This window comes from Anser anser (genome assembly GCF_964211835.1).
Source record: "Anser anser genome assembly, chromosome: 3".
NCBI classification, from domain to species: domain Eukaryota; kingdom Metazoa; phylum Chordata; class Aves; order Anseriformes; family Anatidae; genus Anser; species Anser anser.
This window is the reverse complement of record NC_139722.1, coordinates 15,471,323-15,488,072: the sequence shown is the minus strand read 5'-3', so window position 1 is coordinate 15,488,072 and position 16,750 is coordinate 15,471,323. Positions and strand designations below refer to the sequence as shown.

General features: G+C 42.2%; 1 protein-coding gene across 3 annotated transcripts; it reads left to right on the top strand.

Moving 5' to 3' along the window:
* Positions 1 to 546: 546 nt before the first annotated feature.
* On the top strand, positions 547 to 16,535 carry CIMIP5 (ciliary microtubule inner protein 5). 3 transcript variants are annotated; one of them, XM_083830567.1, is made up of 5 exons: positions 547 to 2,529; positions 6,162 to 10,580; positions 12,917 to 12,956; positions 13,629 to 13,828; positions 13,984 to 16,535. In XM_083830567.1, exons 2-4 carry the CDS (start codon positions 10,321 to 10,323, stop codon positions 13,818 to 13,820), a joined length of 492 nt encoding a protein of 163 aa, XP_083686693.1. In that variant the 5' UTR covers positions 547 to 2,529; positions 6,162 to 10,320; the 3' UTR covers positions 13,821 to 13,828; positions 13,984 to 16,535. The 3 variants fall into 3 exon arrangements, with proteins under 3 accessions (XP_083686693.1, XP_083686694.1, XP_083686692.1); XM_083830568.1 differs by having other exon boundaries at positions 548 to 2,529; positions 10,437 to 10,580; XM_083830566.1 differs by having other exon boundaries at positions 2,416 to 2,529; positions 2,661 to 10,580.
* The last annotated feature ends 215 nt before the right edge of the window (positions 16,536 to 16,750 follow it).

Sequence of the window (16,750 nt, the reverse complement as noted above, 5' to 3'; positions counted from 1 at the left end):
GAGGATCAATACTAGATTGCTTTTCTCTGCTCATAGCTGACAGCTCCATTTCCCTATGGCTTCAGAAATATTCATCAGAGTTACAGTCATTTTAGAGACTTATCCTAACACTATCATGAATGGCTTAGTAGGCATAATGCTTTTCATATATCTCCTTTAACGCTGGCTTTTCTTTCCCGTTGAAGAGAAAACAGAGATGGCTGATAGTGACCTTCTGGGGGAAGCTACAGCCGTAATTCAGCCCAGCAGAGGCTTAACGTGGTCTGCAAGTTGTGACAGACACAAAATAGCAGATAAATCTTTACACTACAAAGCTATGGATTTCTCTTCCAGTGTAAACAACCCCTCGCTGAGCCCAAAGTTTCGTGAGCCTTTTGTGATCTAAAACGCTGCAGGCTGACAGCCACGGCTATGGCAGCTCCTAGCCTGGAGCTGCTGCTGGCAGCGCCTCCATCGCGGGGCACGCCGTTACAGAGCCAGTGGTTTCTATAGCAGCAAGCGCTATATAAAAACCTGACTTTTCCCTCACCTAGGTAATGTTGACATGGTGTAAGGAAGTGGGGAGAGAAGAGGCACAAATCTGGATCCGTGCATGCTGCAGGCAGGCTCCAAGCAAGCATCGCGCTGGAGGATCTGAGAGGATCAGTTCCCTCTGGATTTCACGATTCAATTTCCAGTGATGGTCTGTGGCTATTTTTTAGATATTATTATTTTGATAGGGGGAGGAGGTACCCTCTTACAGCCGCACACATCCCCCAGAATCCTAGCTCGTACTGCCCATGCTGCTGTGCTACCCTAACACCTCCGTACCTGCCTCCCTCAGGCCCTCTAGGCCTCCCGCAGCCTGCCCCATACCCTGCCCCATGGGCTTCCCACCCCACCAGCACAGGGATGGATTGGGCCCAGAAACCCTACCTACGTGATCCCCCTCTCCTGAGCAGGATTATCCCGTATGTGGTAGTCCCCAGTTCCTATATACACGGACCTTATACAGCTCTATATGCTGTCCAGCATGAGTTCAAGGGTGGCTGCTGACCTGCAAGTCTTCACCCTTCACAAAAGAGCTAAATAGTGTTCTATGAGGGACATTTCATCTGATTCATTTCAGGACCGTATATGTCAGGTTTGCTATTTCGATGGTATTTTAAACTTCCAACCATGTAATGACACGTTGCTGCATATAGCACATTGTGTAAGAATACACTGGTCAGCTTCTTCGGCTAAAATAAACATTTTTTAATAGTGAACCCATTCACAACCACAGGGCCAGTTGCTTGGCCCGATTTTGGTTGTGCTTATGCAGGCTTTATTTGTCCAGCAGTATCACCAGAAGCTGTGCCACCAGCTGGCCACGTACCACCTCTGTATTTAAATTAAAACACATTATCCCGCACTACACACAAACACAAGCAGAAACCAAATCAGAAGGATGTCCACATATACCTAACCCTGCCCTGCCTCCCAGCCGGCCTCTCCAGCCACTCTCCGTGACAAAACCAGCGAGGATCTCACCAAATAAAATAACTTCCAAATCGGTGGCTCCATCCCAGGCTGGCAGAATCACAGTTTGGGTTGGAAGGGACCTTTCTGCACCACTGGCCAAGTATAATGAAAAGTCGGCTGAAGGACCAACATGTATGGGGGAAAGCTGTAAGGAATGATTACATTTAGGAATAAAAAGCTTGGCCATTTGCACATTAAAACATTAGAAGTTTTACTCTGTAAAACATTAAAACAAACTTTTAAAAACATTAAAAAGTAAAACCAGACGCTGCTAGCAATGGTGTCTTAGTAGCAGTTGCAGAAAGGAAAAAAAATGTCCTTTCCTGGCGTAACCTTTAAAGGCCGAAACCTCATGCAGCTGGGATTTTCAGAGCAGCACATCACTTATTCCACTCGCGTTTCTCCAGAAAAATGTTCAATACAGTCAACAGAAGTTTTGCTTAAATAAGAGATACTTTTTTTTAACCAAAAGGTGAGAAAATTATAAACCAACACACTTGGGTTTTCAAAACATGCAAAGAGTTCTCCCATTAAACAAATGAAGTTTTAATACAGATTTTAATGGGACAACTCCTATTCTGCTGAGTGCTTTCATGAATCTCCCTCAGAACTGTCGTGCACTTTCTACTATGATAAATAAGTCAAAAAATACCCTCTGCCTACTGAGTGGCTGTGATGTGTTATTTACTGACAGCTTTCAAATAATGAAATGAATCACCATTTAAATATTGAGGGTACATTTGTCTTCAACTTATCTGCATTAATCCTTTTGTTAATAAACCAATTAGCATACCAGCTTAGAAAATTCCTCCGAACATAAATTTCTATGGCACAGACATTTATTTGAACTGTAAACAGAAGCTGAGGGTTGCTATGGCGTGATCTTTTGCTCGAAGTCTATTTACTTCTCCAGGCTAACAACAGCACCAATAGCAGAGTCCATAAAACAAAGTATAAAGTACACACCATGGCGCTGAGAAGTCCTTATTCTAAAGAAGTGAATTTGAACACTCACCATAAACAAAGGTAGGTAGAAAAGCAAGTTAAACTGTTTTTTTTTTAAGGTTAGAAATGGTACTTTAATCTGTCTTTTGTGAGAAAAGCTTTAGAAAGAAGAAAGACTTTGCAAAGTCTGCTTTGATGTTGTTGTTTTCTAGTACTCTTGCAAAGTTGTAGGTCTGTGTGAGTTGAGCTGCGCAGCCCAGGTGGACATCCATTCTACCAAGCTGATGAGACTCCAGAGGAATGGAAAAAGGCGGAGACCAAAGAGATACAGCACAGCTTTAGAAGTCTGCAGCAGTCTCCACCCTTTAACATGGCTCTGGGTACCCGATGCCAGTTGCATTAAGTTTGGGATTGCAGCTCAGCTCTCCTGAGCCTGGATGTGTATCACAGCCCCGGAGTACTTGGGCCCAAAAAGGCCCCAGAACAGAACAGCTAGCAGAGACGCTTGTTGAGAAGTCCCTAAATTGGCCTTTTGCAACAGTATGGTACCACTGTAACTACAGAGCTAGAGCGGGATACTTCCAGAAATTATATTCTCATTAACTAGCAAAAATGTTCTGCTGACATAAACTGCTCTCCTACTGCAAGTGCAAGAGCGTGGCTGCTTTTCATTTGACACTAATGGCATAGGTGTTTTTTGTTTGTTTGTTTTTTAATCATCTGACTTAAAAAAGGCAGTTAAGAAACAACCTGATCCTCCAACTAAGAGATTCAAGTATATGAACAAAACTCTTACAACAGAAAAATAGCTGGGATTAGGGATATAAACTGTAACAAATGGAGGATAAAAAGCACATACTTTCCTCCAACATAGGACTGGAAATTTAAATTATTTATTTTACAAAGTGCCACCCAACTTCTCCCTTTACTTATGAGTAAGTCCTCTTTTAAATAGCAAATCAATAACAGAAAATAATGTGCAGTATGATAAAATTATTTGAGCTGGCTTTACTCTGTCTCTGTCCTGGTGCTCCAGATCCTGGAAGCATTTTGGAAACCCTGCTTCTCATTCATCCAAGATTCACTGAGCTCATTACATTTCAGATGAAATATTTCGGGTTGAACAGGTCAACAGTCTTTGAGAAATCACTGTTTTGCTGAAAGGTTTCCAGGATGTCTACCTGGAAAAGGCTGAGAGATGCACTTAGGTCAGTGCTGTGATCAAAGCTGGATTTTTAGAGAGGCGTACAATCCTCATACTGCACTTGTGCAGATTATGGGGATAACTCACACACACACAAAAAAAAAGTAGGAGAAGATCTTGATGTTTTCCCATTAACTGGTCAAGTTGTAAGAAAGTAGGATTTTATCCTAATTCTGCACCTGTGTTTTCAATTGCCTAGCTGTCCATTCCTGCTTTGGAAGCTTTCTAATTTTAAGCATTCAAGAGGCCAGTTCATTCATATCTTGTTTCAAAAATCTAAGGATAAGGATCCCTAAACACAGGGGCCTATCCTGAAAACCAGAACACAGCCCATCCTTAACAGTCAGGATCCCATTCTTCTCCATAAAACCATAAAAGGATCTTCAATGAAGCATCTGTTACACTAGAAATCCCACCTGAAAGCTGTTCCAACTCCATTTGGCTGCTCTGGCCATAAGGTCCCAGGACACAGCTGTTTTCCTTTCGGTTTTGCCTTACCGTTTTAGTATTGGCACACAAAATGTTGCCCAACTGAGCTAAAAATATGAAGCTTCAAACACATCCTGGAAGATTTCACACTGTTTTGGCTGCCCATTTCTTTACGGAACAAAAGTTTCCAGCAGCACAGAAAAAACAAAGAAACTCTCTACAGGCCTAGAAGGAATGAGGCTGAACTGAACAACAAACCAGCACAGGTGATCAAAGAAAAACAGGGCAAAACTCACTGTGCTTTCCCCGTACACTGTCACTTGCCCTTCTAGGTCCCCCAGACCATCTGTCTCACTGGGCATGAGCAGCAAGATGTAGTCAAGTCAGGCAGGGACAGAAAAGGGAGTGTTAGGCACAGCTCAGACAGACCTGTGCAACACAGTGTGACCGCTCATCGGGTCTTCTTCAATCTGGTGCACAGAAAGCTTCAGCCAGACCCAAGAGTAGTCTTCCAGTACCTGCAAGGAGGCTACTGAAAAGACAAAGCCAGGCTGCTTACAGCAGGACATGGTGGGAGGATGAAAGACAACAGGCACGAGCTGAAACAAGAATGTTTATCTGACTACATGTAAGGCAAAACTTCACCATGAGGACAGTCAAGTGGTAAAGCACATCACCCACCATGGTTGTGCAGTCTCCATCCTTGGAGGCTTTCAAGACCAACTGCATAAAGCCCTGAGCTGGTCTCATCTCATAGTCCTGCTTGGAGCAGCTACAGACCTCCTGAGGTCACCTGAATCCTCCTGTGATCTCAGGAAACTTGTCACCAGGTCCTAGGGAATCAAAGAAAAAGATAAAAAAACCTACACCCAGTTATGCGAATATCCTTCCTCTAGGAAGAACCTCCTTTTAATCCCTAATGGCCAGAGCTGGCCATACATGAGCCTAACGTGTGGTTTAACATTAGCTGGTACTTGCAAGAAGGAAACCTACATTAATAGAAACCTGCATGAAGATGGTAAAAGCTCTGCTGAAAAACAGAGAAAGCACATGATTGACGTGTCCAGACAAAGCTTCACAGTTTTAGGCTCTGACACTTCCCTTGAATAAACTAAAGGGAAGTAGTTCAATTTTCAAGCAACAGAACTTATAAATGTTAGGAAAAATCAGGACCCTTTCATTTAATATCTACAGACAAGATGCAATGCAAGATTTAGGCATCCAGATTTGAAAACTGCCTAACTTGCAGAGAACTTGTGTACCTTGTAGGAGAGAATTTTTGGTATCTCATGTCAAAACAGAAAGTCAACGTCCCTTTGAATGAATATGGTGAGCATATATCAATGAAACATTGAGTGTATTAAAGTGTAGACTAGTAAATATACTTTTAGCTACTGGAGGATAGAGCCGGGGCCAGAGAAGAATCAAAAAAAGAACTGAAAAGCGTCTTGAACATTATTTTAATGTCATACACATCTGGAATATTACAATTCACTATAAAATACTTCTGTAAGTACTACAGTGCACCAGGTAACAGAGAGAGAAGACTCAGTCTCTGTAGTATTTGCAAGGCAGCTTCTCCTCACTGTTATGAACTGACCTGGAAACTGGGATTAACTGTTCCTAGATGCATTCCACAGAGCACAGGGTCGGAGAAAAGTAGAGCTCTGCCAGACTCCTGAGGTCAAGACTGCTGCCTCAGGTACTAAAGCAATATGAAATCCAGCCTTTTCAGGAGTACTTAATCACTTTGTATGTATAATATACATTTTTATATATGTACATATTCAATGTATATACACATTAGAACTGTTAATGAACTGTGCAAGAAAAAGAGAATAAACAGAACAAAGCCAAGTTCTACTACACAATTACAAGAGCTCCCTGCCGTGGTGAGAATGGGACTTGAACAATTCGGATTGAATTCTGAAGATAATTTTGGCCATCCAGGCAATTTTGTACTTCTTCACAAGATCTAGCCTCCAAGACTGAAATTATGTAAAATACCACCTGAAAACATTGATAAGACTCAGCCAGAGGGGAACATTCCTCCCTTTTTTGTTTCTTTCTCCTGAAACAGGTACTTCTAAATGTTCCTAGACACACAGCAACCCTTCGGCACTCCCTACCTGAAATCCCACCGCTGCATTCACCTGGCAGATTTAAGGAGAAGATTCTAATGGTGCCTTCCAACTTTATATGACTATCAGTCTAGGTGGCAGAATACTGGTGGAAATGTATCAAAATATGGATTTTCCATATTGCAAAGCTATACTGCTTCTATCTCCAATTTCAACTATCGTTTGCGTTTGACATAACCCATACAGAAACTAACAGGCCTGCATATTGTATGGAATAGCCACCGTTGAGTATTTTTTCAAGTAAATAATATTTTTTCAAATAAGTATATATTTTTTTTGTTTCAAATAACTGCCTATCAGTAGCTAGCATATTTTGTAACATTTGAATTTATACTAAAAGAAAGAGGGAAAAAACCCAGGTTCCAGATACAGATTTCTTGCAGTCTGCATTACAGCTTTGATTTTATTTTGAAGTGTCAGACTCTGTGTCACAGGAAGCAGACGTTCCCTCTGTGGTATTTGTAAGCTGCCGACGCAACAGACTCTAAACTTGTCAGGCTCTCTCAGCAGACCTTCATTACAGGAAAGAAGTTTATATTTTTGTATCAAAGCTACAGTAAAATTTAAGAGCGTATGAGGCCTTTAACCAGGTGGCTACACAGACTTCATTTAAAAGGGGCTTTACTCTGAAGTTGTTTGTAGAATTTTTATTTTTGTCTGTATTGAGCCACTCCACTCTTGAGAGACCAAGGGGTAACTTGTCAGTAGGATCCACCATTTCCAGGCTTTGTACAGCCCCCTGGTTAATACCCAGGGCCGGTGAGGAAGAGGGACAGCAATGCTTTGCCATCCATCCCTCCTCCCTTGGGCGCACAGCGCTCCGCCACCAAGCACCTACCTTCCCACTCTGCTAACCTTTACCAGCACCCATTTTCCTACCTGCAGTCTTGGCTGACTTGCCCGATCCTGATTCACTTGATGACGCCAATGCAAATGTCACTATCCAGAGACAGGAAGCACTGCTTGTACCCAAAGGTTGACACAGGGGTTTCCATCCCACGGGTGAAGTGGAAACTTTCCAAATAGTGAACCAGTCTCCAAAGCTGGCGTCCAGAGAGCCGCCCTCTCCTCCTGCTGATGATCTTGCTCCTGCCTCTTATTCACATCAGTTGTGTTTCTTAGATCTCTGCAAGCATTTCCCATCAAATACAAACTTTCTTACACAAAACAAAACAAAACCCCCACCAACAAAAAACTTTGCTGTCCATCAAATCATCACCTAATCACACCTCCCCAAAATTTGCTCTTCATAGATAATGTAATATGGCTGGGATGTTTCTTATTTTGAAGGTAAGTTTGCTGAGAGACAGGCAGGCACACCATGTCATTTCTCTTAAATTCAGCAAAAGATTCGGGGACAGGAGAATCCAGAAATCCGTCCAGCTCCCTCTTCCATGGTCTGAACTGTACAAAACATGGCGTGCACATTTGGTAACACTGTCCTTAAAGTTTAGAAGACATAATTTTTGCAGGAAATTTTACTATAAAAACCAAAGCAATTTTTAGAAAACCCAGCTCAGAAATTGTCTCTGGATCTGGACATCAAATACTGGCATACATAATCTGTTTTTCTTAACTACTGGTTAATTTAAATGATCAATTTTGAAAAATGCATATTTTAAAAATAAGGTAGTGCATATTAAAGTCAAACATTAGCTCAAGTCTTGCATAACTTATACTGCAATACCCTCTTGTGGTCATATGAAAATGGTTTATCTAAACACCTGAACCTTTTTTTTTTTCCATAAAAAGCCTATCAAATATTTTTTTTCTCTTCTGGGAGGAACTAACTCATGCATTTCTCATAGAAAAATTTGTAGTGTGTATCATCACCTGTCTAGTAGCCACAAAGGAATAACCTCAGTTAAGTTCTCCCTCAGCATAATAAACACTGACACTGCTCATCAGATAAACTAATCCCAAAATAGACTCCTAATCAAAGGCGCCATCTCCTACACTGACACTCATTAGGGACTTTTTTCAGTTTCATGCCCCCTAGCAGAAAAAAATAAAGATGCTATAATCAATTTACATGATACATATGACATGAAGCCACAACAAACATCAACCTTTTCTACCACAGGATGAAAAGAAGTACACAGTAGATCAGTTTTATCAACTCAAATGAGTTCCCTCTTTAAAAGCCCCAAATTCTTATAATAAAGAATAAAATGCTAAACCAGCAGATGACAATGTTAGGGGAAACAGTTCAATATCTGCAGAGCTGCTGAGCTGTTAATTCATGGCCTAAATGGGCTACAGATATATCCAGTAAGGAATCTAGCGCTATCCCCAGAAATGTCGCCCTTACCCTCCCCTCGATGTGCTTTAACGGTTTGCAACCATTCCCTTAATGACTTTTGGTCCCAGTAGAAGATGGGATAGTTTTTAAAATACTTGCTCTTAGTGGTCTGTTTTTGGAACAGCAGCTACAGTCATAGTATTATAATATTTAAAAAAAATAAACAGCCATGATCCAATTCCCATCTATCATATCCAGAGAAACAACTGGAACAGGATGTTTGGAAGCTATGTACTCAGCTTGACAATAATTTTTAGCTTATTTTTATGTTTAATTTGCAGAAAATTACTTGAAAGGTTAGAAAAAAATAACACAAGAACTTTGTAAACAAGAATTAAAAAGCATTTCATGCACAGGAATAGCCTTCCCATTCAGATCCTTTCCTGACACGATCAGGAGCTAAAATCCCATGTGCATTGATTAATGAATCGGGTCATCCAAGCGTGCCTCAGCTTCCTTTTAAAGCAGATAGATGCTGCTAAAGTCCAATTCTTTAACTGGCTGCACATGGTCCAACTTGGAGAGGACCCTGGGACAAGCATTTTGTTTTGAGGCAAACTTCTTTCTCTCTTCTTATGTTACTGCGATTTTCAAAGTCAGGGTTTCCAAATACAGAAATAACTCTTGCTCAAAAATGTCCACATGAAACGTTTGAATTGTTTTATAGTTAGAACTATTTTAAAAGAGATTATTTACTTGCCGAAATCAGCATATATTTTCCAATACCCCAAGTAAACATATCTGAAAATAAATAAAGAAAGAATCAATTTAAGTTCACTAGCATTTACCAGCAAGATGAAGCAAGAGGCTAGAACTCATCTGGAGCTAATCCACATTATTCAAAAACAAGTCAGTCAAGAATTTGAGAGGAAATTTATACTTAAAATACCCCGTTTTCCTGCAAGGTCACAAATACTTGAAGAAGTGACTGCATACCACGGAAGACCAGCAGGCTGACTGTAAAGACAAACTGACATTTTGGACACAGTTTTGAAAATTCTCACTTTGTGTACTAATGACCCTTTAAAGTTACTTAAAAAGCACTTCCCATAGTTGCTTAATATCTTCTGCAGAAATCTCTAAGTACTTTAAAAGGGCTTTTCATGATCTATGGCTGCTCATTTTTTATATATATATAAAAAAATAACAAGATTTAAAGCACAGATTCATTGAAGTATCTTATTTTAAAAAAACAAACTCCGCCTCAAACAGACTTCAAGGCCCCAGCAGCTCCGCACTGGGGCTGCGCTCCCTTTCTCGTGAATATTCACAAGGCAGGCTTGTTCCCAATGGAGACAGTAAACACACCAGGGAAACCAGCAGCTTTCGGGAGATTTTGCTTCTGCTGCAGAAATACAACAAAAGTGCTCCTGACAAACTCGGCTCCACAGCATGCTTTGCGCTAAACCAGGCTTTATCGTTCTGCAGAGTTTGGTGGTCTCAGCCGCACACAGCATTAATGGCCTCCTAGGCTGAGAGTTTGCTGCTTACTGACGGCTTTCAGGAACAATTATTTCTGACGAAATTGTTGTTACCATGAAAACTTCTCCGGCCTTCAGGCAATGAAGCAATGTAAAGCAGTAGGAAATGATCATTAAGTAACAGGGAAGCGAAACAGTGCCAAGCTCTGCCTGTCAGTGCTGGCATCTACATTCATTTTCTTAAAGCACTCCAAATCAGCAGCTAAAAGAAAATGCTGGGAGAGAAGGAGCTCTGAAAGCACAAATAATCGCAGGTTTAACCTCCGTGACAGTCCCAATATACCTAATAATACCAGGGATAGAGTGAGTCTCAAAATGGACGTGTTGGGAAAGGGTTCTGGATTCAGGAGGAACACCTTGATTAGGTCTTGGCAAGCAGCAACAACACCTCTGGGGCAAGCAGCCTCAGCTCCATCCCTGTCTCGTGGCAGCACCCAGCCTGGAAGACCTGTTGTGGCACAGCCCGCTGCTCGGAGCAGGGCAGATGAGCAGGCAGCACTGCAGCAGGACCAGGTCCAACAGGATAAGATCTGGAGGGAGTCTGTGGAGGCTGAACAGAGAGGAAGAAAAATCTGGTAAGTCACTTGTTCCAGTTCACCCTTCTACTCATTCTGACAGTGGTACTGATGCTCCCTGACAGTCCTAGGGCTTGATTCAGAGCCTAAGCTATCAAGGGAATTTTTCTTCTGCAGGGACTTTGGATCAGACCCTAGCACCTTTCTGTCTAAGGCTACATCATCTCTGTTATTCTTCACTGGACAAAATCTATGCTAATACCTCCTGACACACCTAAGCCTAAGCCAAAGAAGAGATGCAAAGAGCTGCATGTTTAATATCTTTTAGCTTAATAGAGATCTCCACAATGATTACATAAATGTGCCAACCTTTATAATTTATTGCAGACACGCTGATATTATCACCACTTCTCATATTCTTGGAAGTGGCTGAAATGGAAGTTGAACAGAGTGTTCTGCCAAAACGCGACTCTGTATTCCCAGCCTGGAAATCCCTGAACATGCCCCACGAGCCATGTGCAGACAGGCAAATCCCATTATTGTAGTGTTTCAGCAGGCTGAACGGCATGCAATCGTGTATACAGCAGCTACCTGAGGGAACCAGAAATTAACATCCTCCCTGCCTCTGCCACATAACTTGTGCCTTATGTTCGTGCTTCTGTACACAACATGGACACGCTTATCAGAAGAATATCCTTGGTGAAAGCACAGCCAGCTCCGGCTCTGTCTATGCACTAGCCAAGCAGATAAAACAAAAGGGTGGAGAATGAAGCACATCACTTCCAGGATGTTTTTAGGAAGGGAAAAGAAAGCATCTGAAGAGCCCTGCCCTCCTCACCCTTCTGGAGGAAATGCAGATAGTAGGGTTGGTTTCTCCAGAGCTGTTTTTACACTCTTGTCTATCTCCTTTTACCTGAAGGAAAGGCTGACTCATGCACAGGCAGGGCTGTGGAGGCAATGCCACCCTCTCCCAGTTGTGCACCAGGCCTTCTCCCAGCGGGCCCAGTATGTTCCATACCCCTTCCAGAGCACAGGCAGCAGGAGGGATGCTCTGCCTGCACCTCTGTGCTGGGGTTCACAGGCATGGATGTTGGTGCAAACCTACTTTCATGTGTACTTAACACATCATAAACCTGGTGCATGCCCTGCTCTCCATTCTTAGCTACAAAGACAGGCCTCCCGTGGAGGGGTAGGGTATGTGGACCGGTGCCTAAAGCCACCATAGCTGGCTTCTCTACACGCTACAGCCTGCAGGGAAAAGTCTTTCAGCTCCACATCCCCATCCCCAAACCAAGGCTTGCTACGTGTTGGTGGTCTGACCTGAAGTGGGTATAGGTAAATGGCACAGACCCAAACATTTCTCAGTAATTGGCACCACAGTGTGGTCCCACGCTGGGAACAGCAGTCCCAGGAGTAACATCCAAATCTGGTATTTTTACAGAGTGCCTGACATAGCAAAGTAAATAAATCTGGGCCCCCTGTGCTGTGCTGGTATACCAAAACATAATAATAAACATAACAATCATAAATTAGCTTTTATTTGCTCTTCAGGCGTAGCTGTACAGGATGGGGGAGCACAGCACAGAAACCCAAGGCCACTGTGTCCATGAGGTACAAGGCTGTGCCGTACACAAGAGCTCAACTCGGAAGGCTGTGCAGCTTCAGCACCGTGAGCTTAGACAAAGCACTACATGGACACCAGTAACCAGCTCAGGGTCAACTGTGGTGTCCCTTGAGCCCATTATAGTCCCAAATACAGCTTTAGATGTACTGCTTCCTCTGTCGACCTCACAGCACTTTTACAACAGCAGGTGAAGTGCAGTTGTCTTCATCTCTGGCCAGAGAAAGCAAAGGACAGAAAATCAAAGGGCTTGCCCTGTAGTAACACACCAGGTGTAGAACAGGGCTGAGGAGCAAAACTCAGGTCTTCTGGCTCCTCGCTTTGCTCCTAGCACAGATACCTATCTGCACAAAAATACTCCAGCGGGTGTTTGACTGCTGCAAATATAGCTCTGGGAATTCCTACCGGGGACTTCTGCCAGCAGAATATCGGTCAATTAAAAAATAAGAAGCTCTGTCTTATTTAAGGCATGGGACAGAAATTTGCTAGAGTGACTCAGGACTTCGTAGATTTATCTGCATTTACACAAGGAATACATCGTGGACATGCTAGCCTCGTCTTCCTTTAGCAAAAATACACTCCTAACAAAACGTAGGTGCAGTACGGGAATAAAGAAAACCCTGGGCTTCACCACAGAAAACACAGGTTTGGGTACAAAGAGTTTGCAGGCATAAGAACTGGCTTGTAAGTATGGAATTGAGCAGATAAATAGACTTTCAAATATGACCAACAGAGACAGAAAATTTTAAACTGCATTTTTTACTTCTATTCCAAGGTACCAGAACTGGAGTTTCCTAAAGGACTATGACCAAATGGTAAGTTTCAAACAAACACCTACCTGTAACCCGGGATCCTTCTAGCTTGCATCAGTTTGAAGTAGGCTAATGCTTTAAATCGGGGAATACTTGGGCATAACTGGCAAATGCTTTAATGCTAAAATCTTTAGGAAAATAAAAGACAGACGAGGTACCATTCATCTGCTAAAAAGGAATACAGCTTGTGTTTGTGTTCAGTCTGTTTCAACATTATCATATTGAATAATTATTGAAATATTTCAACAATATTTCTCCATACACAGAAAGTGCTAGAAGAACCAACTTCCTAGGAAGAGTTTGTGAGATAATGACATCATGCCAAAACCCAAGCCACTTACTAAAAATGAAACAAAAAACCTCCCACATCACTACCATTCCAGAGCAGGCTAAATTCTTTCTCTCCTGACATTTCATGCAACATATTTAAAAATGATTCATTTTCCTGTGTTATCTCACTCCCATGAAAGAGGATAGGGAAAAAAAATCATTTTACTGCATTTTTGCAACACTTTCATGTGCATTCAGTAAGCATTATATTTTAAGTACATCTAAATTCTGTTTTTAAAAGCAAAAGAGCTGATATTACCAGTAATCTCAGTAACTTGAATTTTTATAACAAGTAAAGGATGTAACTCTGAAAACTTTAGCATTAATGGTCTTTGTTTCATTCAGGGTAAGAAAAAGGAACAGAAGCCACTGCCAGATTATATATCTGTGTTTTCAAACAAAGTTCCCAACTCCACCAACCAGAACATTGGCAGCAGAATGAATACTGAACTTGGCAAGATGCTGGTAAACATGGATTACTTCTTCAGCAGTGGAGCACGAAAGAGGAAACTTGAGGATGACCTCCAGCCTTCCTAATGCTTCAAGTAAAAATACTAGGAACAAAGCAAGTCAAAGAGATCTACCTAGCAGACCTCTTTCAGATTCCACAACACTGAAATTAGCAGGTAACAAAATCCTTTCTTTTTTTTTCTTTTTTTTTCTTTTTTTTCTTTTTTTTTTCTTTTTTTTTCTTCCTCAGAGAGACCAAAAGTACTGTCTAGCATGGAAATTTTTCAAGAACTAAGATGGATGTCATTCAACAATGCCTAAGGAGACTATTCTCTTCAGATTTGGGGTAACTCGGCCATATACAGTGAGTCAAGACCACAGATCTCATCCTTCTTCCCATGCAAGCCCACAATAACACTGCTACTAACATCAGAAAGATTAGAGCCAAAGGGCTCTTCTGAAACTCTTCCTGAATTTTTACCTCCTGAAAAGAAACAATCAACAGAGACCAGCTCAGATGAGTCACAGCATAAACAACATACTTCAAATTCTGAAAGCCTGGGCAATAAAACACAGCAGGTTGTTACATTTCATGTATTTACCCAAGGATTCGTCAGCCTGCCACTTGCATGTTTAAGCTTGCTCTAAAGAGTAAAATTTAAGGCATGTCAGATGTGTTCTGTGCTTTTTCAACTCTCCCTGCTGAGGGAGGGAGATCAATTTTTTTTTTTCACTTGTTTTCTTTTTTTTTTTTTTTTCTTTGGATTTTCTGTTTCTCCCCTGTGCTCTCAAATTCCCTTCTGCTACTTTTTTTTTTTTTTCCTCGTTTAGCTGATGGAAACTCAGTGACCAGGAAGCAGGCTTTTACATTTTGCTCTGAAGGCATGCTGCTCAGCAACCTGCCTTACGCTCTTTTGATCATCACCCTTGAATTTAGCAGGTTTGTAGTTCCTAAAATCTGTGGTTGCCCAGGGAAACCACCATCTAAATCGACAAAATACCTAAAGCCTGCTCACTAGTGCATCTTCCTGACACAGATGCAATTGTTTTGCAGGGAAAAAATAGTAATCAGCAGAGCATGGGGAACATACATACACTGCCTGCCTTCGCAGGGTGCATGTGGCTTCTGTAGGACCATGCTCAGCCCTGCCTAGGTGGAGACCAACACAGAAGCCACTAGCATTGCCCTGATACAGCAGACTGCAATCTCACACTTGGCTGAGGTGGAGCTGTGTTTACTTAGTGCCTTGCAGCTGAGACTGTTTATTTTTGAGGTTAGACTTTAGCAGAAGAAGGCAGTTGACAGGCACACAAGGTGGTAGGGAACAGTGTGATCACTGCCAACACGCCGGTGGTCTCTGGAAAAAAAAAAAAAAAAAAGCCACTGTAGAAGGAAGAGTTGGGCCATGGCCCACAGCCATATCCTGGCTTCCTCAGCATCTGAGAACTGGAGGATGAAGGCTTTCAGGATGGCAGCTAAGCTACTTGGAGAAGAAGGAAGATGATGGCATTAAAGTAGCCCACGCAAGGGCTGATTCCAATCTGCAGACACGAATATCCAACTGTAGTAGACAACTGTGTTCACACACAGAAAATGGAAACGTACACTTTCAAAAAAAACCCCACCTTGTTCAGCTAAAATGCTTTCTTCAGTCTTGAGAGCAGATGGCTGCAGCAGGAACCATTTTGCTTTCAAAAACGTCTCAAAGTGGGAGAGGGGAGAGCAAAGCAAGCCTCTCCTTGTCCTTGTGTTGTCCAGAGCTTCTTCCAAAAACGGCACAGGCAGTTTTTATATTTATTGCTGGTTGCGTAATGCTGAAAATTACCACACTTGCCTGCCTTACTCCGAGATACACCGAGCAGCTCCAACTCTTGCTGTGGGTCACCAAGTCCACACAGGGTGGCAGATGCCCAGTCTGTCAGGCTCAAGCTCCTGTTCGCGTAAGAACATCTCAATTAAAAAGCACGGGGATTTTGGTGTTCGTCGTGAAGGCACACAGAGCTCCGTGCTCCCTGACCTCCAGAGGGCACTCACTCCCCAGGTAAGCCACCGATGAGGACATCGAGTTACAGCAGCAGCGTTGCACATTCCCTGTCTAATTTCAAAGGACGTGAAATAGCCCCAGGTTCCCAACCCTGCTCTCTGTGAATCCAGAGCATCCCTCTCCCAGGGAGGCCCCGCAGGACTGACCAAGCACTGCACATCTTAATCCTTCAGCTCAGCACCGGCGCTGTTTCAGCTGACGTTTCTCCCAGTTTTGGGCACGACACGGAAGGTCTGATCCTTGAGACGTGGGCCGCCGACTGGAGTCTTGGGAAGCACAGATGGTAACTGGAGTACTGGAAAATGTGGCTTAGGAGGAAAGATCAAACAATCTATCATAGTTTAACCTGAAGAAAAAGGAGACTGGGAAAAGGACAGCAGTCTTTAGATACATACGCAGCTTGGGAGCAAGAAAAAGTAGTAGTTTATTTCATGTGCATGGTAGACAATATTAAAAATAATAGTCTTAAATTATAGCAAGGAAAATCATGTTACTAGTACGGAAGCTAGCGGTAAGGTTAATACAGTACTTGGTAGGGTTAATACAGCACTGGAGTAGATTCCCTGAGGAATCTATGAGGAATGTTTAACCTTTGAAGGTTAAACACACCCACCCACCAAGAAGGATGTGTTTGACAGGGTTTGCCTGTTAGTGTATAAACTGTGACTGTCTGAGGTATTTTTCACCAATTGTCTGATCTGTAACAACAGTTGTTGGGATCAAAACATGCTTTGAAAACATGGTGTTTTTTTTTTTTTTCCAAAACACATTGAAAAAGAATTTTTTTAAAAAATTATATTTCAATTAGTCCAGGTTGGAATAGATTGCATCTCTAAAATACGGATTGACCACCTGAGTTTTTGATGAACGCACATTTCTATTTTTCTGCCTACTCCTACAGAGAATGTTTTTCACACAGTCCAGATGTGCCTCTTTTAATCACACAGTCCCACCAAAATCCGCCCTTTATCT